The sequence below is a fragment of the Mustela putorius genome, unplaced genomic scaffold (genome assembly GCF_011764305.1).
Source record: "Mustela putorius furo isolate JIRA1106 unplaced genomic scaffold, ASM1176430v1.1 tig00000585_pilon_pilon_pilon, whole genome shotgun sequence".
NCBI classification, from domain to species: Eukaryota; Metazoa; Chordata; class Mammalia; order Carnivora; family Mustelidae; genus Mustela; species Mustela putorius.
In genome coordinates this window covers 13,124,982-13,151,059 of record NW_025421424.1, presented here as the reverse complement: position 1 = coordinate 13,151,059, position 26,078 = coordinate 13,124,982, and the positions used below count along the sequence as shown (strand labels likewise).

General features: G+C 38.6%; 1 protein-coding gene across 4 annotated transcripts in view; it reads right to left on the bottom strand.

Moving 5' to 3' along the window:
* Window positions 1-26,078, bottom strand: part of VAV3 (vav guanine nucleotide exchange factor 3) — a 352,020-nt gene that overhangs the window by 165,787 nt on the left and 160,155 nt on the right. For all 4 annotated transcript variants that reach the window (XM_045081972.1, XM_045081970.1, XM_045081971.1 and 1 more), the window contains exons 5-12: window positions 21,038-21,146; window positions 18,446-18,538; window positions 16,324-16,392; window positions 14,096-14,199; window positions 12,529-12,628; window positions 7,542-7,637; window positions 2,882-2,950; window positions 684-770 (exon numbers count right to left, since the gene is read on the bottom strand). In XM_045081972.1, the coding sequence (XP_044937907.1) occupies window positions 684-770; window positions 2,882-2,950; window positions 7,542-7,637; window positions 12,529-12,628; window positions 14,096-14,199; window positions 16,324-16,392; window positions 18,446-18,538; window positions 21,038-21,146 (727 nt within the window). The remainder of the gene's footprint in view (window positions 1-683; window positions 771-2,881; window positions 2,951-7,541; window positions 7,638-12,528; window positions 12,629-14,095; window positions 14,200-16,323; window positions 16,393-18,445; window positions 18,539-21,037; window positions 21,147-26,078) is intronic.

Genomic DNA, 26,078 nt, shown 5'->3' with positions numbered 1-26,078 from the left:
CTAAAACACTCCAGGTTCCAGCCCATCTTCGGGCATTTCATTTGCTATGGCTTCTGTCTGGATTCCTCTCCCCCAGATCTCTGCACCACTGGTTTCTTCTTATGCCTCAGGTTCAAGAGGCAAATGACTCAGAAGGACTTTTTCTCACCATCTCATCTAAATGAAGCCTCTCCTTAGTATACTCTGTTCCCTCGCCCTGTTCACAGCATGGATCCCAGTAGAGCATTTTTAAACGTCTTTTTCTGCCTCCTCAGCCATGAGACCCTGCTGTTCACAGTTATAACCCCGGTCCCAAAGAAAATGTCTGGCACACAGGAGTCACCCAGTAAATATATAAAATGAATAGATTAACAGGAATCAGCCATGAGTATGTGTGGGGGTAAACAAAAGAAAAGAAAAAGGAAAAAAAAACACAAAATTCCAATGTTTGAACTTGTACAGCCAAGGGAAGAAGCAGAGTGTGATTAAAGAGGGAGGGACAAGCAAAGGCAGAAAGTCCTTAGACAATGACACACATTTCACCGGTGCCATGAGAGAGCTATGTGGGTGCTGCCAAACAAAAACCAGGAAAAAACCTACAACAGCAGAAACTTCAAGGTAAACTATCTTTTCTTCAAAAACAACTTGTAGAATGTCCTCTGATTTATGAGTTAGGGAAGCTGGATAGCAGGATAATTACATACCAGATTTTCTATAGAAAGCTGAAACTGTTTAATTTCACGAAGGGTCTCATTATCTCTTTTCACTTCATTCACATATTGTGCCAAGTCCTAAAGAATAAAGAGAAGGGTATAAAAGGAAGTCAGGATAAGGCTGGAGAAAAGACGAAAACTGTTTGAAAGAAAACGCACCATTAATTTCATTAGCGGTAAAAGTAATCACCATAACTTTTCAAAGACAATAAAACGAACATCCAATCAATCAAAGCTGCAACTGAAAAGCAGGTTTTGAAGTGTCTGCCGTACAGCTGGGCAGACGAAGGCGTTGTCATTCACCTCACCTCTGAGAAGAACAGGGATATAAAACAAAAGCAAACAAAATCTGCCACCATGCAGAACAACAAAAGGAAACTAGGTCAGGAGAATGCAAATTCCAGACATGTTAATAACTGACCTTGAGAGAATCACATTCTTACACGGGTTAGAATAAGGTCAATAGTGCAATGAAGGATTAGCAGGAGAAAAAAGTAACTATAAGTAAGACAGTGAGTCCAGTGCAGCAGGACTGTTTCCTGCAACCAGGTGGTGTCTTAGTTCCTGGAGAGCTTTCGGTCTGGCCGCCAGTTCAATTTTAAAGAGTTCATGAAGGAGAAGCAGAGAGGATGAGAAAAACCTCAGAGCACTGAAATGAATTAAAAGTGAACAAACAATGCGGGACACATTTCTCCACGTGCCTTCTTCACCTACTTTAAAATGTCTTTTTCTCATATTTGAGGAAACATTAGCTAATCTTTCCATACTGTAAGTAGCTATTTTTATTATATGTGCTCTAGATTTTCCTGTTTTCTGGGTGTTCTTTTTTCTCTACCCTCTTAAATTCATCTGCAACAGTAGGAACAGACCTCAGACAAAAAAGCAGTTCCTTACTTTGTTCTAAATGAAAGTCTGACTTTTCATAGGATGTATCTATAAAGGATTTCTTTAAAAATTGGAAACTTGGTATGACTTTGGAAAAGAATAACAAATAATTGTGTGATGGTTCCTGACAGGCTCCTGAAATCAGCCAAAGAGCAGAGCCCTCACGGACCCTGGCAGAGGGACGCAGAGAAGCCATTAGCATTGTTCTGATAGAGTCACATCACCATTTTGTCTTGAAAACAAATATTGGCTTATGTTTTAAGTTAGGAGTAAATATTTCTTTCAAAGTCAACGTGCCGCACAATGTAGAAATTGGAGCGTTACAGATTACCCAGTATGTTTAAAAGTCTGCCTTTATCTACTTACAGCTCTTGATTTTCAGATTTCTCTAGAAATAGAGACCCCAACTGAAATCCACCTGTGCTGATGTACAACATCCATGAAGGTCAACCTGGCAGAGAGCCTCACTTGAGGAAAGTAAGTCACGCCAGTGTTCTGAAGTCACCAGCTGACCTGCTGCTTGCACAAGCCAACAGGATTTTATTAGTAACCACAAAAAGAATGTGAAATAAAACCATTATATTAAATCATTCCTGGTGGTTATAAAAGTTGTCATACTTTCATAAAAAACAAGTTATTTTAATATACCTCTTGGTTTTATGTATCTTTGTCTAACAATTAAATCCACGCAAGGCTATCTATTCCAGTTAAAAATATCCAGTTCTCAGGGCACCTGGGTGGCTCAGTGGGTTAAGCCTCTGCCTTTGGTTCAGGTCATGATATCAGGGTTCTGGAATCAAGCCCTGAGTAGGGCTCTCTGCTCAGCAGGAAGCCTGCTTTTCCCTCTCCTTCTGTTGCTTCCCCTGCTTGTGGTCTCTCTTCTCTCTCTTCAGATAAATAAAATTAAAAAAATATATATATATATCCAGTTTTCTGGGGTGCCTGGATGACTCAGTCAGTTAAGTGTCCAACTCTTAATTTTGGTTCCAGTCATGATCTCAGGTGAGATCGAGCCCCTCATTAGGCTGCATCAGGCTCCGTGCTCAGCTCAGGACTCTGCTTGAAGATTCTCTACCTCTGCCCCTCCCTCAACTCATGTACACTCTCTCCCTTTAAAATTAATTAATTAACTAATTAATTAATCTTTAATAAGTACCTATCTCTCCCCACCAAATACAAAACTATACAAATATTTATATATTGAAATATATCAGCATATAATGCATATGTATTAGCAGTTTGTATTCTATTGTTTTTAAGCAGGAATAAAAAATATAAAGAAGTTAAGGATACATTTGCCTTACCTTCATTGCATCAAGAGCCAATTTCAGATTTGCCTTCTCAGTAGGATCGGTGGTATGCTTGACCAATTCCTATTTGGAAGATACAATTCAGTATTACTTTCATCAATTAAAACCAAAATATAAGAAAGAAAAAATTTTAAGAAATAAGCCATTTTTATCACTATTTGCACCATAATATAATAAATGGGATGCAATTTAACTAGGTTCTATTTCCATAAAAAATCTCAAACTTTAAGAACACTAGCTAGACACCAAAAGGATATAAGACAATGGTTATAAACACTTTCCATTCAAAGATGAACCTGAATTCTATCCCCCGTCATTACAATGACATCCTTCCCAAATGTCATGAAAGATCTCCTCATTGTCAACTGATTCTGATGACTACTCCTCTCTCCTAGCTTCAGGAACATTAGGATCTTTTGTTTGTTGCTATTATTGGTGGTGGTGGTTAGTCCATCCTAAATTTCTGCCGATTCACCCATCTCTCATACTTTCTTCTTTATCTGTACCTTTGAAATTTGCCATTCCCTAGATTTTCACCTTGGGCTTCTGTTATTCTTACCATACATACTCTACAAATTCTATCATAATCATCTCTATAATGTCAATGTTCACCTAATAAGACAATCCCTCTCAAAGAAATGTGCTCAAACCCAGAACGCACGCCCGAGTCCCAGAAATCTTCTGTCCAACTAAACAGTTCTACCTGGGTATCTCACGAGCCCACCCAACCCAACAATTCCAAACTTAAGGCACTTTCACCCACAACCCTGCTCTGGTTCCTGTTTATGTTTTATTGAATGAGGACACCCCCACCAATGGAATCACCTAAGCCAAAACCTAAGAAGTGTCCCAGGTGCTCCTCTCCCATACTATCTTCTAGCAATACTGACTTTGATCTTACCCCTGGAAACCATCCCCACTGCCACTACATTGGTTCAAGTCCATACTCTTTTTCACCTGGGTTATTCTAAATTTGCTTCTGACTTGTAGCCTCTCTGGACTGCAATCTGTTCATTCTATTGACATCAGAGCTAGGTTTCTAATGTACAAACTGGATCCTGTCCCTATCCTATTTAGACATCTGTGATGCCCACAAAAGCTTCAGGTCATCAACCATACCTCTTAGACCCTTCATGGTCTGAATTCTGCAAACCTCTTTCAATTTCTTTCCATTCCATCCAAACAACCTATATTCTAGCCACATTAAATTAACTGCATTTCTCAAAATATGTTCTCATGTCTGATCCCATTAGGCATGCTGTTTGCTCTCCTTAGAAAGCCCTTCCTCTCTGATGCCTCTATTGAACTCCTACTGTTCCCTTCACAACCAATTTAAGAATCACTTCTCAGTGAAGCTTTCTATGACAGAGGCCCCCAGAAATCCCCAGCCTCCCCAGGCACAATTAACTAGGCCTTTATTTGTACTCCCTCTGTGCTTTTTGTATACCTATCACATTGTATGGCACCCGGAAGCTTACATTTCATTTTCCCTATCTAAACAGTGAGCTTTATCAGTCTGGGAAGGCAAGAGCTGTTTTATATCATGAATGCCTAACAGTATGTGTTGAACAGGGAAGACACTCAAAACTTTTTTGCTGAATTTAGTATCAGTAGTGTTTCTAGTTATAAAGAGGATTTATAGCCATCAGATTTGTTAAGTATAAAAACTTGTCCACATAATATTCTCTTACTTCTATTTTCAATTTTATTCTCAAAGTTTCAAATACTCTACTCTCAAATACTCTAATTTTATAAATCTGTGATTTCAAACCATAAAGTATTTCAAAAATTATTTCCCCACTAAAGTACAGCAGTAAGTAGGAAATGTTCAAATTCATACCTCATTAATGTAACGAATGTCTAAACATTAGACAAATTCCACTCCACACTATCAAGATAGAAAAACATTTCTAGGATTTTTAATCTATATGTTACCCCAAATAAAAATTTCCCTATTTTAAAAAATCATAAAACTAAATATTTTATTACTACTTTTTATTATGTTATGTTAGTCACCATACAGTGCATCATGAGTTTTTGATACAGTGTTTCAAGACTCCTTATTTACATATAACACCAGTGCTCCATGCAATTATGTGCCCTCCTTAATACCCACCCCTGGGCCAACCCATCCCCCCACCTCCCCTCCCCTCTAAAACCCTCAGGTTGTTTCTTGGAGTTCACAGTTTTTCATGGTTTGTCTCCCCTTCTAATTTCCACCCCATTCATTTTTCCCTTCCTTCTCCTAATGTCCTCCATGCTATTCCTTATGTTCCACAAGTATGTGAAACTATATGATAATTGACTTTCTCTGTTTGACTTATTTTACTCAGCATGATCTCCTCCAGTCCCATCAAGGTTGATGCAAAAGTTGGGCATTCATCCTTTCTGATGGCTGAGTTATATTCCGTTGTATATATGGACCACATCTTTATCCATCGTCCACTGAAGGGCATCTCAGCTCTTTCCAGTTTGGCTATTGTGTACAATGCTAATACCTCTATTTTTAACTTTTTGAGGAACCTCCACACTATTTTCCAAAGTGGCTGCACCAACTTGCATTCTCACCAACAGTGTAAAAGGGCTCCCCTTTCTCCACAACCTCTCCAACATTTGTTGTTTCTTGCCTTGTTAATTTTGGCCATTCTAACTGTGTAAGGTGAAATCTCAGTGTGGTTTTGATAGGAATATCCCTGATGGCTAATGATGATAAACATTTTTTCAGGTGTCTGTTAGCCATCTTTGGTGAAGTGTCTGTTCTTGTCTTCCACCCACTTTTTGACTTGATTATTTGTCTTTTGTGTGTTGAATTTTAGGAGTTCTTTATAGATGTTGGATATCAGCCCTTTGTCTGTAGTGTCATTTGCAAATATCTTCTCCCAATCCGTGGGTTGCCTCTTCATTTTGTTGACTATTTCCTTTGCTGTGCAGAAGCTTTTTATCTTGATGAAGTCCTAAAAGTTCATTTTTGCTTGTGTTTCCTTTGCCTTTGGAGATGTGTCTTGAAAGAAGCTGCCAGGTCAAAGAGGTTACTGCCTATGTTCCCTTCTAGGATTTTGATGGATTCCAGTCTCACATTGAGGTCTTTCATCCATTTTGAGTTCAACTTTGTGTATTTTTCAAAGTGCTGGAAGAAATGGTCCTAAAATTTGTATGGAACTGGAAAAGACCCAAAAAGCCGAGGAAATGTTGAAAAAGAAAAACAAAGCCGGGGGGCATCACGTTGCCTGATTTCAAAGTCTATTACAAAGCTGTGATCACTAAGACAGCATGGTACTGGCACAAAAACAGACACATAGAGCAATGGAACAGAATAGAGAGCCAAGATATGGACCCTTGACTCTGTGGTCAAATAATCTACAAAGCAGGAAAAAATATCCAATGGGAAAAAGACAGTCTCTTCAATAAATGGTGCTGGGAAAATTGGACAGATATATACAGGAGAATGAAACTCGACCATTCTTTTACACCATACACAAAACTAAACATTCTTTTGAAATTTAAAATATAAAACAATCCAAGAGGGATTAAGGAAAAAAGCCTGCTAATTGCAAAAAAGTAGAGTCATATTTTAAACTTATAAAAGTCTCTCTAGAACTTTATAAATGACCAAAACATATGTTTCTTGAAAACTGCACCTTTTAAAATCTTCAATTGATATTTGACTATTCCAAAGTTACAAAATAAATTACTATTTTATTTTGGACATGTTTTTAGTTTCATGATGTCTCAGAGACTGATTGCTTAAGTCCTCATTATTTTTTCATAAAATCCAATTTGATTAAGTTGCTTTGAGTTTAGGTCTCATAAATGTTTTAATGCATTTTTAAGAAATAATCAGGGTTTGAATTTTTCTGATTTCTCAGTAGAACAAAAATAGAGATGACTAATAATTTCGCAACTATAGTTCAAGGAATTTAATATACGAGATGTATAAAGCGCAGCAGACTCAAAATTATATTTCACATACAGGTAGTAGATCTTTTTAAAATGACATTTCACACGCATCAGCAGAGTTGACAGACTAATACTGTAAGACATTTCCTTGGAGCAGAACTAATGAGCCTCTTGGTACAGCTATCAAATTAAATTTATAAGACTCTCCACCCTCATTAGAGGACTAACTGTGAAAACCATAAGCTTTGTGGTTATAACAAGAATCACTTCAAAATAAATGTAGTCTTATTATAATTTATTATAGCAGAAAGCAACATGGAATGTGACAGAATTCTTTTTTAGTTTATGGTTATAAGGCAAAAAGTCCTAAACACTTAACCTGCCAAAAATCAGGGGTATTGCAGCACTGAGAGTCTAATAAATGATTCCTGCTAACCAAAGAAGACCTGGTTAAAGGGATCTTTTTGTTTTGCCTTGGTTTTTTTTTGTTGTTGTTGTTGTTCATTTGTTTTTTTTGGAGCCAGTTCTATTGGAAGGACACAAAAAGTTACTTTGTGGAAGATATAGAATCATCTTTGCTAAAAGAAAAATTTTCCAGCTGTTCTGTTATTTCCCACTAAGCTATACTAACCATTGAAAAATCGCAAGGGAATACATCCCAAACGTAGAGTATACGGAGCATAATTGATGCTTCATGAATACTCTGTTAAATGAATAAATGAACAAATAACTAAACTGACAGTTTTAAGTTACATACCTGGAGGAGAAGGTGATACTTTAAAACACGTTGCATAGGAACCACAAGCAAATCTCGAAGAGTGAATTTTCCATTATTTGCTCTTTTGGAACATTCCTAATGAAAAGTTTTTTTAAAACTTCTTTAAAGACTTTGTTATTTTTATCAAAGGAAGTAATAAAGCAAGCATTAAAAGACGCAGAGGCCATAAACAAAACTCTTATTATATAATAAATATCTTGTTATTTTCCTCCTCAATAATCCTTTCTGAAAAGTAGTAAGTATATAATTAAAATCCAAAAAGACAAATAAACCTTGTAGCATTTCAACTCTAAAATGATTCATCAAGCAGAATGATATTTTGCATGAAAATTATTTTCTCTAATGGCCCTCTGGGGTCTTCTTCTACTCACCCTTACAGCTCCACCTTCTACTAATTCCCCCTAGCCGGCCTGTGGGCCGGGCATCAGGAACAAGTCCCTACTCATCCAACTGGTCATGTGCCTTCTTCTGCATGCCCCTCCCTTTTGTTCATTCTGTTCTCCCCAACCACCATGTGTTTGGTCCAATTTCCAACAAAATTTCTTCATCCTCTTCAAGAACTATACATCTAGGCCTTTTGTGATAATCCCGATCAAAATTGTGTTCTCCCTGTGTGCCTTGTGAGCATTTTAACTGTTGCTGTACACAGTGTCTTCCCCAATGTATCTTTTACAGCTTTAAGAATCTAGTTGTTGCTTAATGAAATCTGTGAAACTGAATGAAATGGAAAGACTGACTCTAAATATTTGCTAAAGTATAAAACTTAATGGGATTCAAAGTTTCAAAAGCCTAATTTTTTAAAAAATCTCCTTTCTTAAAAGTTTATATAAAAATAGTGTTGTCTTGTGTCCATTCTTTTGCCATTAACTACGAATTTGAGGAAAGTACTCTGAAATATCAAAGCATGAATTCAGATCACAAGGTTTGGCTATGTAACCTTGAACAACTCGCTTTTCTGATTTTACTGTTTCTCACATATTTGTGATGTAATTTTTTTTAAAGAGACAGATCACAAGTAGGCAGAGAGGCAGGCAGAGAGAGGGGAGGAAGCAGGCTCCCTGCCGAGCAGAGAGCCCGATGCAGGGCTCGATCCCAGGACCCTGAGATCATGACCTGAGCCAAAGGCAGAGGCTTTAACCCACTGAGCCACTCAGGTGCCCTTGTGATGTAATTTTTACTTTATTTTAAATATTTTTTAATTTATTTGACAGAGACACAGCGAGAAAGTGATCATAGGCACAGGGAATGGAAGAGGTAGGAAATGGGCTCCCTGTTGAGCAGGGAGCACTACGTGATGTGGGGCTCAAACCCCAGGACCCTGGGATCCTGACCTGAGTTGAAGGCAGACACTTAATGACTCAGCCACCCAGGTGCCCCTGTGACCTAGTTTTAAAAAAACAACAAATTTCCATAAAATTATTATTATTAGAGAGAAACTAAGTCCAAAATCCTCAGACAACTGCACATCCCAGACCAAGGAATTTTCTAGTTCATAGAAAGAATTACATTCAAGAAAATGCTGCTTTATTCATGAGTTTGCTTCTACTTTGTCCACATTTAGCTTTTCTGGCACATGGAAGGATATATTGTCAGGAGCTATAAAGTAAACATCATTAGCTCTAATGACCATAGTAACTTAATTAGTATTTGACTATAGGTCTTAACCAAGAACTGGGGACACATCTGGACATGTTAGCTTATGTCTTGTCAATTGCTGCAGTTCACTGAGAAGAATACCTAAGTCCACTGATTTCTTGCTTTTACAGATTGTGGAGAGTTCTGGATCATGGGTCTCAAATAGGAGGTTAAACTGTTAAGATTATTATAATGAATGAGTCTCATCTCCCTAGTTGTATTTTAAGTTCCTTGGAATTGAGGTTGTATCTTAATATATACGTGTGTGTGTGTGTGTTCTTAACATAGTGTTAGGGAAAGAAATGTTGTACTTAAAAATTCACTTTGTTATTTTATAGAAGTCAATTTAAAACTGTTGCAGAAAGAATTAGTTCCTTGAAGTTCTACGTCACAGGCTCAGGAAGTAAAAAACAACAACAAACACTGCTGGCATTTCCTACAACTGGGGTCTGAGTCTGAGGAGTGAAATGTTTATTAGTACTGAAAGTATATAAACGGTAGAAGTCACATGCTTATTAGCTGAACTTCAATTCCAACTGAGAAGACAATAAAGGAATAGAGATGCGCTAGCTTATAGGACAAGACAAAGAGACTCTGTTACCCTTCGCCGTAGGTTATCTTGGTTCCAAAGTAGAAAAGAAGACAAAAATCACCAAGAGCAAAAAACCCCACAAAACTGAAGACCTGGGTTGCCTGGGTGGCTCAGTCCATTAAGTGCCCAACTCTTGATTTCAGCTCAGGTCATGATCTCAGGGTTCTTGAGCCCACTTAAGATTCTCTCATTCCCATTCCCTCCACCTCTTCCCCCACTCATCCACACACTTGCTCAAAAAACCACAAAAAATACTGAAGACATGCAGGAGGCAGAGACACATGGAGAATAGGGTAGCTTTCCCTTTGTCATGTCAGGACAGTCCCAGCAAAGAGTATCTACTGAGGTGTCACAGGGAGTGTCTGATAAATACTTGCAAATCACGACCCTGGTCAGAAGTCTTGACTTTTCAGGCAAAAGAGGAGACCTAGCAGCCCCTTACCCTAAACCTTCCAATCTCAGCTGGAGATTCTCTCTTTCCCTCAGACAGAGAGTGACCTATATCGTACAAACTATGTTGCCAGAGCAGGTCATAGGCAGGGCTTTGACAGTGACTCTGAAGGAAGGGAGAGGAACATCCAAACAATGATGAGTATAATGGAGGTTTGAATGACAACTTGTAGACTCCCATCCTGAGCCAGAGTTTTATACCTTTGTTTAAAACAAAAGCAAAACAAAACAAAACTGTTCTATGGGGCACCTGGATGGCTCAGTCTGTTAATCATCTGCCTTCGGCTCAGGTCATGGTCCCAGGGTCCTGGGATGGAGCCCCACATCATCAGGCTCCTTGCTCACCTGGGAGCCTGTTTCTCCCTCCCCTCCCTGCTTTGCTCAATTTCTCTCTCAAATTTTAAAAAAAAAAATTAATTAAAAAATTAAAAATAAAAAAAACTGCTCAACTAGTTAAGAACTAGTTGTGTAAGTTGTGAAGTTTTATCTTAGCATCATATTTTAATTTGAGTCAAGTTGGCTTATAGCTCTATGCTTCTGAGGCTCTGTTCTCCCAAGAGCAGAGGGAAACCTTTACACTAAGAGGGTGTCGGGTTATTATTCAGCAGTGATTCAAATCACCAGCACACATCTGCATCATCAAAGGATTATAAGAAGTCAGGGGAAAAGATCCTTGATAGAGAGTTAGTATGGTTACTCGAGAGCCTGTTGACTTGTAAACTTTCTAAACAAGTTCCCCATTGTGGGAGTTATGAAACCATACCAAATATGCTAAAACAATCAAAGTTCTATTTTGAAAATCATGTGCCTCTTTTTTCCCTTTCATCACCTGACCTCATTGCTAAATAGAACAAGACAGCAAAGGGGACACTAGAGAGTCAACTAAGCCAAACACAGCCATTTAAGAGTTGATGATGTATCTCTACCCAACATTTAAGAAAATCCAAACAGGGGTGCCTGGGTGGCTCACTGGGTTAAGCCTCTGCCTTTAGCTCAGGTCATGATCCTGGGATTGAGCCCCACATCAGGTTCTCTGCTCAGCAGGGAGCCTGCTTTCCCCCCTATCTCTCTGCCTGCCTCTCTGCCTACTTGTGATCCCTCTCTCTCTCTGTCAAATAAATAAATAAAATAAAATAAAATAAAAAAGAAAATCCAAACATATGGAAAATGTAATTGGGATGACAATTCATATAACATATAAATAATCTTTTGCAAAAGTTCTTTGAAAGTACAAACTCTTCCTGTGGGGAAAAAAAAATGATATACAAGAAAAACACAAAAACTTAACACAATCTCCAGATTTCTTTTCTATTGCTACCATGTGCTCTGTTTATTCTGACCTACTCTCCATTTCTCAAAATTTCCCAACCCATCTGGTCAGAATGCTCTCCTTAGAACCTCACCTGTCAAGACTCACCCCATTCTTTAGTGACCTAACTCCAATAACCTCTCCAGAGAAATTTCCCACATTCTACCCATACTGAAGTGATCAGTCTTACTCATGGAGCTCAATTACTTGTTGTCACACAACTTAATCTTACTTATGTCTGTCTCATTTTCTCTCTTATAGGCAATATGCATGCCCTTTTTAACACACGTGATCCTAAATGTCTTATATTTCTAATAACCATTTTTAATCTACATGTACATTATCTCTCATATATCTTACTTTTCTTGTATCTCCTACCTAGGTGACCATAGGCAAATGACTCATAATCTCTCTGAACTTCAGCATTCTCATCCATAAGGGAAGAAAATTAATTGCACGTATCTCACAGAGTCATAAGGATCTAACGAGATAATGTATGTAAAACAGAGCCGTAAGTTGTAGATTTTACTACTGTTCTATTATTACTATCACATTATTTTATAGAGCTAGCTATGAAAATATTTTATAAACTTGTGATGAAATTATATTTAGAATACATGGGGAGATTTATTATTGCACAGATCTCAAAAGGAATACATCTGTTTTTGTTCTTTTTCTTTTTCGGGGTATGGTTGACAATGTTTCCTTCATTTCAGGTGTACAACTTGGTGATTTGACAAGTTTCTACACAATGCTGTGTTCACTACAAGCACAGCTGCCATCTCTCTCCTTACATCACTGTTACAGTATCACTGACTGCATTCCTTACGCTGTGCCTTGTATTTCCGGGACTTATTTATTCCATAACTAGAGGGCTGTACCTCCCTTTCCCCTTCACCCATTGTGCCCATCTGCCATCTCCCTCCCCTTGCTTTGAGGTTTCTCTTGCTTTATTTCATCAACAAAAAATAAACAGGTACCTCTAATTTCAGTTTTACATCTTCTTTTGTCTTAGAAATATTGTCTAAACTCGAGATGGCCAACTCCACTCCACTGCAGTACTGCCCATAGATAACCAACCTGAAAGGGAAAAAGAAGAGAGATTTTGCAGGAGAAAAAAAGCCAGAATAAAGCAGAAGGGGAAGAGACAAAATTCTCACGTATTTACAGCCACAGCTGGAGAGAAACAGAGCAAATCTCGCCTGTCCTGTGTTTCTAACTACCTATGTGATCCAGGGCAAACTACCTGTCATCTCTCCAAACCTCGGCTTTCTCATTTCTCTTAAATACATACCACACGTACAGTCACACAATAAGGGTCACTCATATTTTACTATTAAAAGGGTATTATTTATTTCTAAATTTGAATATGATTAATTCCACATACATATTTTATTAGGTAGATTTTTACACACTGGTTTAATGACTCTGAACTTGGGAGTACACATGAATGTTACAAGAACAAAATTAAAAATTTTGGTTTATGTTCCCATTAAAGATCAACTTTTTACTGTTTATGCACACTCAGAAATAGTTTTACTTTATACTCCAATTTTATTTAATCACTACTCATGTCTCCCCTCATTAATAAACCTCCTGCTCTTTCCTGCTTTTTAATTAAGGAAAACACACCATCTGAAAATTGGGAACGAACGAGAGGCCTAAATGGTGAGGGATGGAAGAGAATTTGTACCGCATGGAGTGTGAGGCCTCGTGAGGATGGGGAACTGTGGAGTAATATAGATATTTTACAAAAAGCTTGGGTAATTTATTGTTTCTTTTAATTCTCCATTGGGGACAAAAAAAACCACTAATGAGCTCATGTTTATCCAACTGTTGTTGATGCAAAGCAATTCATTAGCCACTTCTTAGCACTAGGAACTACAAGTGCTTGATTTAAAAAGAGAGAATGACATTTTAAGTGAAATTTCTTGGTACTTCAACTCACATGAGTTGTTCAGAAGACTTTTTTTTTTCCCCAAACTTAGAAAGGGTAAGTGCCTTAAAGAGAGAATTATAAAATATCAGAGTGGGAACAATCACAGGCACCAGCTAATCTACCCCTAAACATTTACAGATGGAGAAAAGGAGGCTCAGAGAATTAAAGTGACTTCCTGAAAACTACAGAACTCAGGGGTAAAGGGTCTGATAAAGAACCTGAACCTTCTGACTTAGAGTACAAACCTATGGATCCTTGTTTTTGTTTTTTTCCTTTTTCTTGATACATATATAGAACTCAAAGTACTTCGCTGAGATTAACTGTCCCATGTTCTAATTATTACCCAGGCATTATCTTTTTTTAAAATTATTTTTTATTTTTTTTATAAACATATAATGTATTTTTACCCCCAGGGGTACAGGTCTGTGAATCACCAGGTTTACACACTTCACAGCACTCACCATAGCACATACTCCCCAATGTCCATAACCCCATACCCAAGCATTATCTGAATGGACAGTGGTAATAGGTATTTATGAGCAATTTTAATACTAACCCCCACTATAATCACAAACTGATAGCCACAACATTTAAAAGTTAAAAGTTACCTTTCCTTGTAGTTAATAAAAACTTGATACAAGTTCTGGTCATTTTTATTTACAATGGAATCATGAATCTCTTGCATTAGGTTCCGATGAACTTTCACAAGTTCCTTAGGAAAGGAAAAAAACCAAAAAGCACGTCAAAGGAAATTATAAATCAGGACCATAAATAAATAAATAAATAAATAAATACATCGCCCAAACTGAAAATCCGCATCGATGCTAGCCTTGTTATTCAAGGATCTGCCGAATGCCCTCAGTAGAGAAACATGCCACCAGATAAAGAGAGGAGGAAGTGAAAGAGGGAAAGGGAGGAGAGAAAGGGGAGAAGGGGGAGAGGAGAGAGGAGAGGGGAGAAGGGGAGGGAAGACGAGGAAGACAAGGCCGAGACACGGGCCAAGTACAGAGAAAACAGTAGCTTCAGATCAGACTTGAATCGTCCGTGTCCTGTGGGGGAAAAAATTATCTCACGACTTATTGAAGGATAATGTATTCCTTGTATAAAAATATGTACACTCATTTTCATTATAATCACTTTAATTTTTTAAATAAAACTATCCAAGTGCTTAATGTTTTATCGACGGAATAAAGTAATGATTCACATCCTTAGGACATAAAAATGTAGATCTGTACTTTGGTCAATTAGTGGTGTCCCGGTGCTAAGCTAACAATAATCACACTAAATTACTTGAAACCAGACAACTAATGGCATAAATAAAGAGCAGATGAATTGTACGAGGCAGTTTGCTAGAGCAACTCAGAAGTCAGGATTTCATTTTTTTCTTGATAAGCAAGTAATTTTCAGTCAGGCAGGAAATACACATCACAGCCAGGGAATGAAGTTCTAATCAAGGTGCCATTTCTCCCATTATCCCTCCCCTGTAGCTTGGGGCACACACTGACTTCACCACAAGCTTTTTCCTTAGCAGGGTGGGAAGGAAACAGGAATATGTTGGCCCCGTCCATTTGCTGGAGAGCAGGCTGAAGCCATAAGATTAAGGACTGTAAATGTGCCCTGTGTTCCAGTGACAGTGGTAAGGTGGTTCAAGATCCTCATCTTCCTAGAATGTGTGGTTTGCTTTATGCTAAATATTCACCTGTGGTCGTGACATCTTTCTTCCTGCTATGCTATGAATCAAAGAGAGTTTCTTCATCTGGCCAAAATCAGGGACAAGGACAATAGTTGCTAACTGACAGATGCACATCAACACTGAGCGTAACAGAACCAAAAGAGGAGGGAACTTTTAGGTACAACAAGCAAGCTTGTGCACAAAAGCTTATATAGTACATCCACGAGCTATCTCTTACAACCCAAGCTAGTCTGAGACATTTAAGAACTTGAATCTTGTCTAGTATGCCCTTGCTTGGCACAGCATTTGGTTTGTTTCTATGCTTCTAGGTAACTATCCTTTAAGATTATAAGATAATTCTAAGGGGGTCTGAAATTGGAAATGCTTACATAAATGTGGAAAAAAGCTCCTCACCTCAAACCACTAAAATGGATTCTTACATCATAAGGATGTGTATTTCAGAGACAGGAGTTAAGGTTAGCACAGCTAGAAGTGGAAGAAGAAAGCACCACAGAGCAGAGTGATGCCCTCAGGGCAGTATCTATAGGATAGGCTTGAAGGGCTGGAGTAGCAAGAGAGCAAGGAGTGAGGCATAAGGAGGATCCCACAGGACAGACAGAAGGTGACACCAGGGATTCCTTGAATCAGACCACCTCTTCCTGACAAGCTGTTAAGGATAATACATGAATCTTATCCATGTGTGTTCGGCTTGCATCTCAACTGACTTTGGTTGATGATATGACATATCCTTTATTTCTGGAAAATAAGGATATAAGAACTCAGGAAGCAAAAAATAGAGTTAAAATTCCTAAAGTACACAGGAAAATATTAAAATAGGAATCTGGAACCCAACAAGAGACAGGGATTTCATAGAATTTATAACACAATTATAAGTTATAAGTTATATAATTTATACATATTATACATATTATACATATTATAATGTATATGTAATTTATATACATTATTATATATAATTTATATATTATATACTATATAGATGTGTATATATGATTCATATGTTGTAATGTATATATAATATATATAATTCATATATTATAATATATAATTTATATATATTATAATGCATATTTATGTATTATATATAATTTATATATTGTGTATAATTTATAATACAACTTTAGCTAGCATCTTTGTACTTACAGGAATGTTGATGAATACTGAATCAAATTCTGCTGCTGTCAGAAATCTTTTTAGTGGTGCCATGAAATACTACAAAGATAGAACAGAGAAGTAATAATTAAGCACAACTTATCCTAAGAGTTTTTCATCAACAAATAATATTTATTCAAAGTCAATTGTTTATCCAAATAATGAATACCAAGAAAAAAGCAGAAACTCTTAAAGATTTTAATCTTGAATAGAGATATAAAGACATAATACAGTTAACACATTTAAAGTATAGACTAAAAGGCTTCAGCAATAAATACTTCTAAAAGTAAGAAAAAAGAACACTATTGGTTGAATTGGCAAAAAAAAAAAAAAAAGGCAAAATTTTAGAAATACAGGGGTGATACAAAATATCCTTCAAATGCCTTGTAAAGATTCTAGATCACTGGGGTGCCTGGGTGGCTCAGTGGGTTAAAGCCTCTGCCTTCGGCTCAGGTCATGATCCCAGGGTCCTGGGATTGTGCCCCACATCGGGCTCTCTGCTCAGCGGGGAGCCTGCTTCCCTCCCCACTACCCTCCGCCTGCCTTTCTGCCTACTTGTGATCTATCAAATAAATAAATAAAATCTTAAAAAAAAAAAGATTCTAGATCACTGAGATTATGTACTTGTGCAATTTATGGCTCATCCTCTTCATTCTTTGAGAATTTTAGTTCTTGGCCTGTCGTATTGCTTTCCATTACCACAGATTGATGGTCTAATTTTCAAATTTTATTTGACATAAAATAAAATCAGCCCACCCCCATTACTCTCTGTCCTCTCTTCCTGACTGATTTTTTCTTCAGAGAATTTATCACCACTAATTTTCAACTGAGCCTGTGGTACTGCATAACCCTACTACATTTCCCTGGTCAATTGCCTCCAACACCCCTCCCAAACAACTCTTCCACACCTTCAGTGCTTTTCCTAAATGTCCAAAACTTTCGCCTCGTTCTCATTTTCCTGACCTCTAAATGTGGATGTTGCCAGGGGTGGCCTCAAACCTCTCCTCTATCAACATTCATGAAGTCAATCAACACCATGACTTTATAGATTCCATTGCATCCTGGTAATGGTCTAATGTATTTGTCAGTTCAACTTTTCCCTTTAATACCAGCCTCATATATCTAACTCCCTCAGCACAGCCCTTTGGAGGCTGGGAGGTATTACAAGTTTAGTATGTCCCAACAGACTCTTGATTCCCAAACCTGTCCTCCCCATATCAGTGACAGTCTTTACCACTCCGGCAGTTATTCATGCTATAAATCTCACATTCCTGATTTCTCTCTTTTTCTGACATCCTTCACCTAATTCATCATCAAATCCAGTTGGCTCTACTTGCAAAATTTATTCAAAATCTGACCATTCCTCAGCAGCTCTATAAATACTATCATGTTCTGTCAATAGCCTTCTAACTTTTCTCCCAAAATGTCAGCATGAGCTGTGGAAAAACTTCCATTAGATCATGCCCCTTGTTCTTCTCACGTGCTCCAGCTTCGAGCTGGTATTCTCTATGTCCCCTACAGGGTGCCACGGCTCACCAGCTCTCCACATTCACTGCTTCTATTCCCTCCTGCTGCGTCAGCCACATGGGCTACTGCTCTTCTTGAAACATGTGGAACACAGTCTCCACTGAGGGCCTTTCTTCCAGGAACTGTCCTCTCTGGGATGTTGGCACAGCTTGCTCCCTTAACTCCCTCAGTTATCTGCTTCAATGTGATCCTACCACAGACCTTCCATTATCGCTTGACATAAAATAAAATCAGCCCACCCCCATTACTCTCTGTCCTCTCTTCCTGACTGATTTTTTCTTCAGAGAATTTATCACCACCTGACACACTTATTTGCTTAAAGGATAAACCTTCCCATGGGAGAGAGAGGATCACGAGAACCAGAGTTTTGTTGTGTTTCCTGCTATATCCTTGGCCTCTAACACCGTGCCATTGCAATACTAAAAAATCACTAGCTAGTTGTGGAATGAATAAATCTGCTTTGAGATCTTTAAATCCAAAGTTCTACTGAAACGTAGAAAACACACACACAGTAGAAACAGTGAGTCTTCTATATTAACTCTAAAGTGTAGTACTTGGGCATCAAAAATAACACCTGATAACTTACTTTTTCTATTGACTCCAATGTTTCTGTGTATTTTTCTTCTGTCTGCTTAATTTCTGCTAGGCAGCAACTTCGTACATCATTTTCTGGACATTTCTGCAATTAGAATTACCAAAAATTATTTAATCAAACATATGTCTTAATCCTTCTGGCAGTCTATAGAAAGTGCTCAAAATCATTGACTTTCTTAGGCTTTCCATTCTAATAAAAGACATAACTGAAAGATACATTTATTGCATTTATGAAGTATCTGTTCTTAAAAATTTGAACAATGTAAATGAAAGTTTTAAATGATTAAAAAAAAACTTCTGAGCATGGACACTCTTTATATTGAAAACACCTCTTTCGTTATTTTATCTGTTTCATTACTGAACCTGGAAATAATCACACATGGTGTGATACAGTTTTCTTTTTTTTCTTTCTTTCTTTTTTTTTTTTTTATTCCTTAAGATTCTATTCATTTATTTGACAGAAATCACAAGCAGGCAGAGAGGCAGGCAGAGAGAGGGAGGAAACAGGCTCCCCGCCAAACAGAGAGCCCGACACGGGGCTCAACCCATGGACCCCGGGACCACGACCCAAGCTGAAGGCAGAGGCCCCAACACACTAAGTAAGCCACCCAGGTGCCCCGTGATACAGTTTTCTTAATGTACAGCATACTTCACAAGTGCTGTAGAAATACTTGCAAAATAACAAAAGGATATTTAATAAATAAAAGCCTTAAAATAATTTTTTAAGAGTTAACATCTTGGTGTTTGGCTCACTTACTAGTGTTAAGACTGGAGGTATTAGCGCATAACATGAAGATCAAAGGTATGGGACTTGGACAGAATTGGGTTCAAATACCAGTTTTTCTATTATTAGCTTGTTTTATGAACAGGTTACCTATTGTCTCTGTGTCTCAGTTATCTCATCTACAACACTGAGAGAATTCTAGTTCTAACCCCAAGGAAGTGTCAATGAGATAACCTGGTAAGGCACATAGCACCTCAAGGAGTATACAAGAAGGACCCTACCCATTTAAATGATCATTGCTGTTAAGCCTGTCCCCAGTAGGGGCACCTGGGTGGCTCAGGGGGTTAACCATCTGCCTTCAGCTCGGGCTGTGATCTCAGGGTCCTGGAATTGAGCCCCGCATCAGACTCTCTGCACAGCGGGGAGCCTGCTTCCTCCTCTCTCTCTGCCTGCCTCTCTATCAACTTGTGATCTCTCTCTCTGTGTTGAATGAATAAATAAAATCTTTAAAAAAAAAAATAGAGCCTGTCCCCAATAAATGACCCAGCTCTGCCTGCTGAATGAAGAACTGCCCTTGGGAGACACTGAAGAATCTGCTGGTCCCCAAAGCAGATGATAATTCTAGGCAGTACAGATAATACTCTGTCACCTAGAAATACTCAATGTCCTGCCGCCGGCAGTCTGTCAACTCACACAGTGGGTTAAGTACATTCATTACATTTATTAAACACAGACCAGGTATCCGGTTTCCATCCCATGGAAGCCACTGTTCCCTATGTGGGGCACTGGACAAGCCTCCAGCCTTTTATTAAAGGCAAGATTATAAAGAGAGAGAGCTGAGGAAATTCATCAAAGCACTAGAAAAAACTAAACTACCATCCAGCTGATGAAGATAAGGCTTTTGTATTAAAAAAAAAAAAAAAAGACTACATTCATAAAACCCTAAGCAGCTGACCATTTTTTTCAAATTATGAAAATATTTTGGAAATATAGGAGTGATACAAAATATCCTTCAAATGCCTTGTAAAGATTCTAGATCACTGAGATTATGTACTTGTGCAATTTATGGCTCATACTCTTCATTCTTTGAGAATTTTAGTTCTTGGCCTGCTATTATTGTTTTCCATTATCACTCTAATGTCCATTTCTGGCAATCTTGGCATATGTGCACGTGATCCTTCAATAGCCTGGCTTTTCAGTTCCTTGGCTCCCAGTAATCTTGTGTTTACACAATCTTGTGTTTGAAAAAATTTGAAGTAATTCTTTCTGAATGTTTTAGATATTTTAATGGCAGATAAACCTTTGGGGACACTCGCTGACTATGATGACATTTGAAACTAAGTTTATAAAACACTAAAAATTCTAGGAACCCTTTAGTGAAACAAAAGAAAAAAAAAAAGATTTCTTAACACCCCTAACAAATATGAAGAACTATTCTTTAACATTTAATATTTAATGCTACACCAAATTTAAAGAAGAGTGAATTGTTTTGCAAGAGATTTACTTTCATGGTAACATAATTTTGTGATTCCCTGGAATTATGTTCTATTGCCACTCAACCACTATTTAGGTGCACAGCATACCATCTCTCTTTCAAACTTGCTTTTTTCACAAGGAAAATCGAAAGACGAGACCGGGGATTCCCTATGGTTGTTCTGAACTGCAAAATGTCATGCCCATGTGTTTCCGAATGCAGTAAGTCATGATTATATAGTTAAAAGCTAACAAAGGTAAAAAGAAAACCAAAAAACTATTCCAGCAGAAGTTACATAAATAATTATAGGAATCAGTCTTGCAAGGAATCACTGTCCTAATAAAACACTTGAAGTAACTCGAAACATAAGGCAAGTGGGAGCATACAGGTTGATGTGCTTCCTCTGCTTTCATTAAGTCCTCGTAGACTTCTCCACCTTCATCTTCCCCATAAACACAGTCGTAGAGACCTTCTTCATCCTCCACATGCGTTTCACTGAAACAAAGGTATGATACACAGGTCACTTTCTATCATGCAGTAAATGCAATACCTACATACAGCCTAATAGAAAATCCAGAGAGGAAATAGAACGGGATTCACGAGAAGAATCAAAAGGCTTTACATTACAGCCTTCTCCTTCCTAATGAGAACAATGCCCAACAACAGAACCCACCACGGATGGCAGCGACAGTTAACATTCACTGGTATTTGCTATGTGCACGCACAGAAATGATCACTCTGTATAGACCATCTCAGGTAGTTGGCCCAGGCCCAGTATTCACTGTGTTTTCAGGTAAGCATTATTATTTAATCCATTACAGAGATAAGGAAGTCGAGAGAACTAAATGGTATTTATTTGACTTGCCCATGAAAACACAGCTAGTCCCTGCCAGATCCAGATTTAAAACGGAGTCCGTCTTACATTCTATGTGTTTCAGTCACTCTATCCTACTGCCCCCATTTATCCTATTTTGAGGCCTCAGGTTAATCATCTGTATTAAGGGGTCTAATATGGCAAAGGCAGAGGAGTTGGAAAGGATCTCATAGTTTAAAAGGTGTCTTTTAAAAGCAACAGTTTCTGCAGGGTTATTACTGCCGATGCCTGACACCATGGTTTTTCCAACCCTGCTCCTTCCCTCCCACTCAGAGGGTCTCCACAGGTCCCCTCTTCAGCCAGATTCTGCTATGATCTGTTTTGATTGTATTCTGTTTAAAGAAATGTCAGCATTTTTAAACACCATTTGAAATCTGCTGGGCTCCTGGTAGTTGAAAACCATCCCTATTTTTTAAAATTCCCAGGAGAACATACACAGTGATGGACCAATGTACTTTTCCTAAACCCTTCATATAATATCATAAACCCATTCAATCCAAGTAGAAAGAGCTGGTTCCACCTATCACATGTTCTGTTCCTATTCCTCAAGTCTCCCCTTTCAGTTCAAGACTTCTATAGACTCTATTACTAATAATCCCAAAGAACTGAGATTAATACATTGAGATATGTTAGAAAGAAGCACTAATATTTCTCAGAAAAAGAAATTCAACTCCTTCAATCCTGCCAGCCCTTATCATGTTTCTTGGGCCTGTGCAGATAGAATATGATAAATTGATATGCACAAAAATAAGTAACTGTAAATGTCACTCTATAGCTTGGATCATTTTTCAAAGTAGGTTCAATCACCGGGTTGTCTATGTTTGTCATGAAGGATTATTTGGGCCTTTGACAGGAATAAACTGTTTCAAACACCCAGAAGAAAGAAAGGTGCCTTGTGGGAGAGCGATCTGGTGGTAACAAACGTTTCAGAGAACTCTGCTCTGAGAAAAATTTGTCTTAGGGTTAGTTGTCCAACCATCCACTCACCCAGCAGACGTTTACTAAGGACCTACAGAGGCCCAGACATTTCAGTGCTAAGAATGCATAGACTAGAGAAGACCCGAGGGCTCTCCCATAGTCAAGTGTAGAGCACAGGATGCCCACATGTAATTCTAGAAGTGCAACAGAGCAGATGAATGCAGATGTGGGAGCGAGGGGAAGAGTAACTCTGACTAAAGAAGTCAGGGAAGGGTTCACAACAGATACTACATGTGAACTGGGTCTCGAATATATTTATCAATTTATTCAATAGGTATTTGCTAACTGAATACTATTATGTTCCAAGAGATATGGTTGCAGATGAGGCACCTCTGCTGTCAGAGGTGACACATACTCAGTGAATAAAGGGGGAAGAACATTCCAGACAAAGGATACCAAAACACGTGCAAAAGCAGAAGGTCTGAAGAGCCCAGCAACACCAAGAGTGGTGCCCCATTCAGGTAAATGAATGTGAGCCTCAGAGGGAAGAGCTAAAACCAACCTGTGAAACCAAGTCAGAATTAGGGAGAGGGAAGAAGGAGTGAGGAATGCCACTCGGCTTCCTACCCCGTAAAATTGGGTAGATGGCATGTCCTCAGCTAATTCCAGAATTTCCAAACTGAGGGGTTTAGGCAGGCAATCCAACCAGAGAACAGGGTTGGGGTGGGGGGAGTTGAACCAGTCTGAACACTTTCTATGACACATCAAAGGAAAGCAAGGTTTGATGAGTCCATGAGGGAGCAGAGATAAGAAATGATGACGGAACAGGCTCTGCATCAGAAGGGATCCGATTCAACAAGAAGTGAGGCTGTGAAATCCACTTCCCTGCTACTCCTAATCCCAGCTCCACAGTCTTTGACCACTACCCCCATTCCCGGAAAAAGCACCTCATCTTGCTTAAGTGTTGTTTTTGACTCTTTCCCATGAAGGTAGAGGCACGTGTGATATGAATACATACAGATTTTTCTTTTACCCTTGTAGAAGGTGTGACACCTAAAGCAAAGGCAACAAGATAAAATATAAACAAGTGGGGCTGCATCGACAGCAAAAGAAACCAGCAACAAACTGAAAAGACAACCTATAGAATGGGAAAAGATATTTACAAATCGGCTATCTGAAGAGGGGCTAGTATCCAAAACATATAAGAACTAGTACAATTAGTCTATATAAAGAACTACTACAACTCATATAACCACCACAAAACAACCCCCATTTAAAAATGGGCAAGGGATCAGAGAAGATATATGAAGGGCCAACATGTACATGAAAAAATGTTCAGCCTCACCAGACATTAAGAAAATGCAACTTGAAACCACATGAGGTATTACCCTATGCCGGTTATAATGGCCATCATCAAAAGATTAAGAGATAAATCCTAGAGAGGATGTGGAGAAAAGGGACCCTTCACACACTGTTGGTGGGACTATATATGAGTACAGTCACTGTAGAAAATAGTGGGGAGCCTCCTCAAAAAATTAAAAAGAGAGGGACGCCTGGGTGGCTCAGTTGGTTAAGCAGCTGCCTTCAGCTCGGGTCATAATTCCAGCGTCCTGGGATCGAGTCCCACATCGGGCTCCTTGCTCGGCAGGGAAAGGAGCCCGCTTCTCCCTCTGCCTCTGCCTGCCATTCTGTCTGCCTGTGCTCACACTCTGTCCTTCTCTCTCTGACAAATAAATAAATAAAATCTTTAAAAACAAATTAAGAAGTCCATAGTCTCTCATGATTCACCTCCCCTTCCAATTTACCCCAACCCCCTTCTCTCTAACTCCCCATGTCCTCCATGCTTTTTGCTATGCTCCACAAATAAGTGAAACCACAAATAAGTGAAAGGTGACACATACTCAGTGACTCAGTGACTCTCTCTGCTTGACTTATTTCACTCAGCATAATCTCTTCCAGTCCCTTCCATGTTGCTACAAAAGTTGGGTATTTGTCCTCTCTGATGGAAGCATAATACTCCATAGTGTATATGGACCACACCTTCCTTATCCATTCATCCGTTGAAGGGCATCTTGGTTCTTTCCACAGTTTGGCGACCGTGGCCATTGCTGCTATAAACATTGGGGTACAGATGGCCCTTCTTTTCACTACATCTGTATCTTTGGGGTAAATACCCAGGAGTGCAATGGCAGGGTCATAGGGAAGTTCTATTTTTAATTTCTTGAGGAATCCCCACACTGTTCTCCAAAGAGGCTGCGCCAACTTGCATTCCCACCAACAGTGGAAGAGGGTTCCCCTTTCTCCACATCCCCTCCAACACATGTTGTTTCCTGTCTTGTTAATTTTGTCCATTCTAACTGGTGTAAGGTGACATCTCAATGTGGTTTTAATTTGAATCTCCCTGATGACTAGTGATGATGAACATTTTTTCATGTGTCTGACAGCCATTTGTAAGTCTTCATTGGAGAAGTGTCTGTTCATATCTTCTGCCCATTTTTTTATATGATTGTCTGTTTTGTGTGTGTTGAGTTTGAGGTGTTCTTATAGATCCTGGATATCAACCTTTTGTCTGTACTGTCATTTGCAAATATCTTCTCCCATTTGGTGGGTTGCCTCTTTGTTTTCTTGACTGTTTCCTTTGTTGTGCAGAAGCTTTTGATTTTGATGAAGTCCCAAAAGTTTATCTTCGCCTTTGTTTCCTTTGCCTTTGGAGACATATCTTGAAAGAAGTTGCTGTGGCTGATATCGAAGAGATTACTGCCTATGTTCTCTAGGATTCTGATGGATTCCTGTCTCACGTTGAGGTATTTTATCCATTTCGAGTTTATCTTTGCGTACGGTATAAGAGAATGGCCGAGTTTCATTCTTCTACATATAGCTGCCCAGTTTTCCCAGCACCATTTATTGAAGAGACTGTCTTTTTTCCACTGTATATTTTTTCCTGTTTTGTCGAAGATTATTTGCCCATAGAGTTGAGGGTCCATATCTGGGCTCTCTACTCTGTTCCACTGGTCTATGTGTCTGTTTTTATGCCAGTACCATGCTTTCTTGGTGATCACAGCTTTGTAGTAAAGCTTGAAATCAGGTAACATGATGACCCCGGTTTTATTATTGGAAGGGAGGTGAATCATGAGAGACTATGGACTCTGAAAAACAATCTGAGGGGTTTGAAGTGGCAGGGGCGGGTGGGAGGTCGGGGTACCAGGTGGTGGGTATTATAGAGGGCACAGATTGCATGGAGCACTGGGTGTGGTAAAAAAATAATGATACTGTTATGCTGAAAATAAATAAATTTAAAAATTTTGTATTAAAAAAAATTAAAAAGAGAAATATCATATGATCCAGGAATTCCACTTCTCGGAATATATCCAAAAGAAACAAAAACACTAACTCAAAATGAAGTCTGCACCCTCATGTTCACAGCAGCATTATTTTTACAATAACCAAGACATGGACAAAACCTCAATGTCCACCAATGGATGAATGCATGAAGAAGTTGCAGTGTGTGATACACACACACACACACGCACACACAATGGGATATGATTCAGTATAAAAAAATGAGGAGATTGCACCAATTGCAATAACATGGATGGACCTTGAGGGCGTTATGCTGAGTGAAATAAGACCAAGAA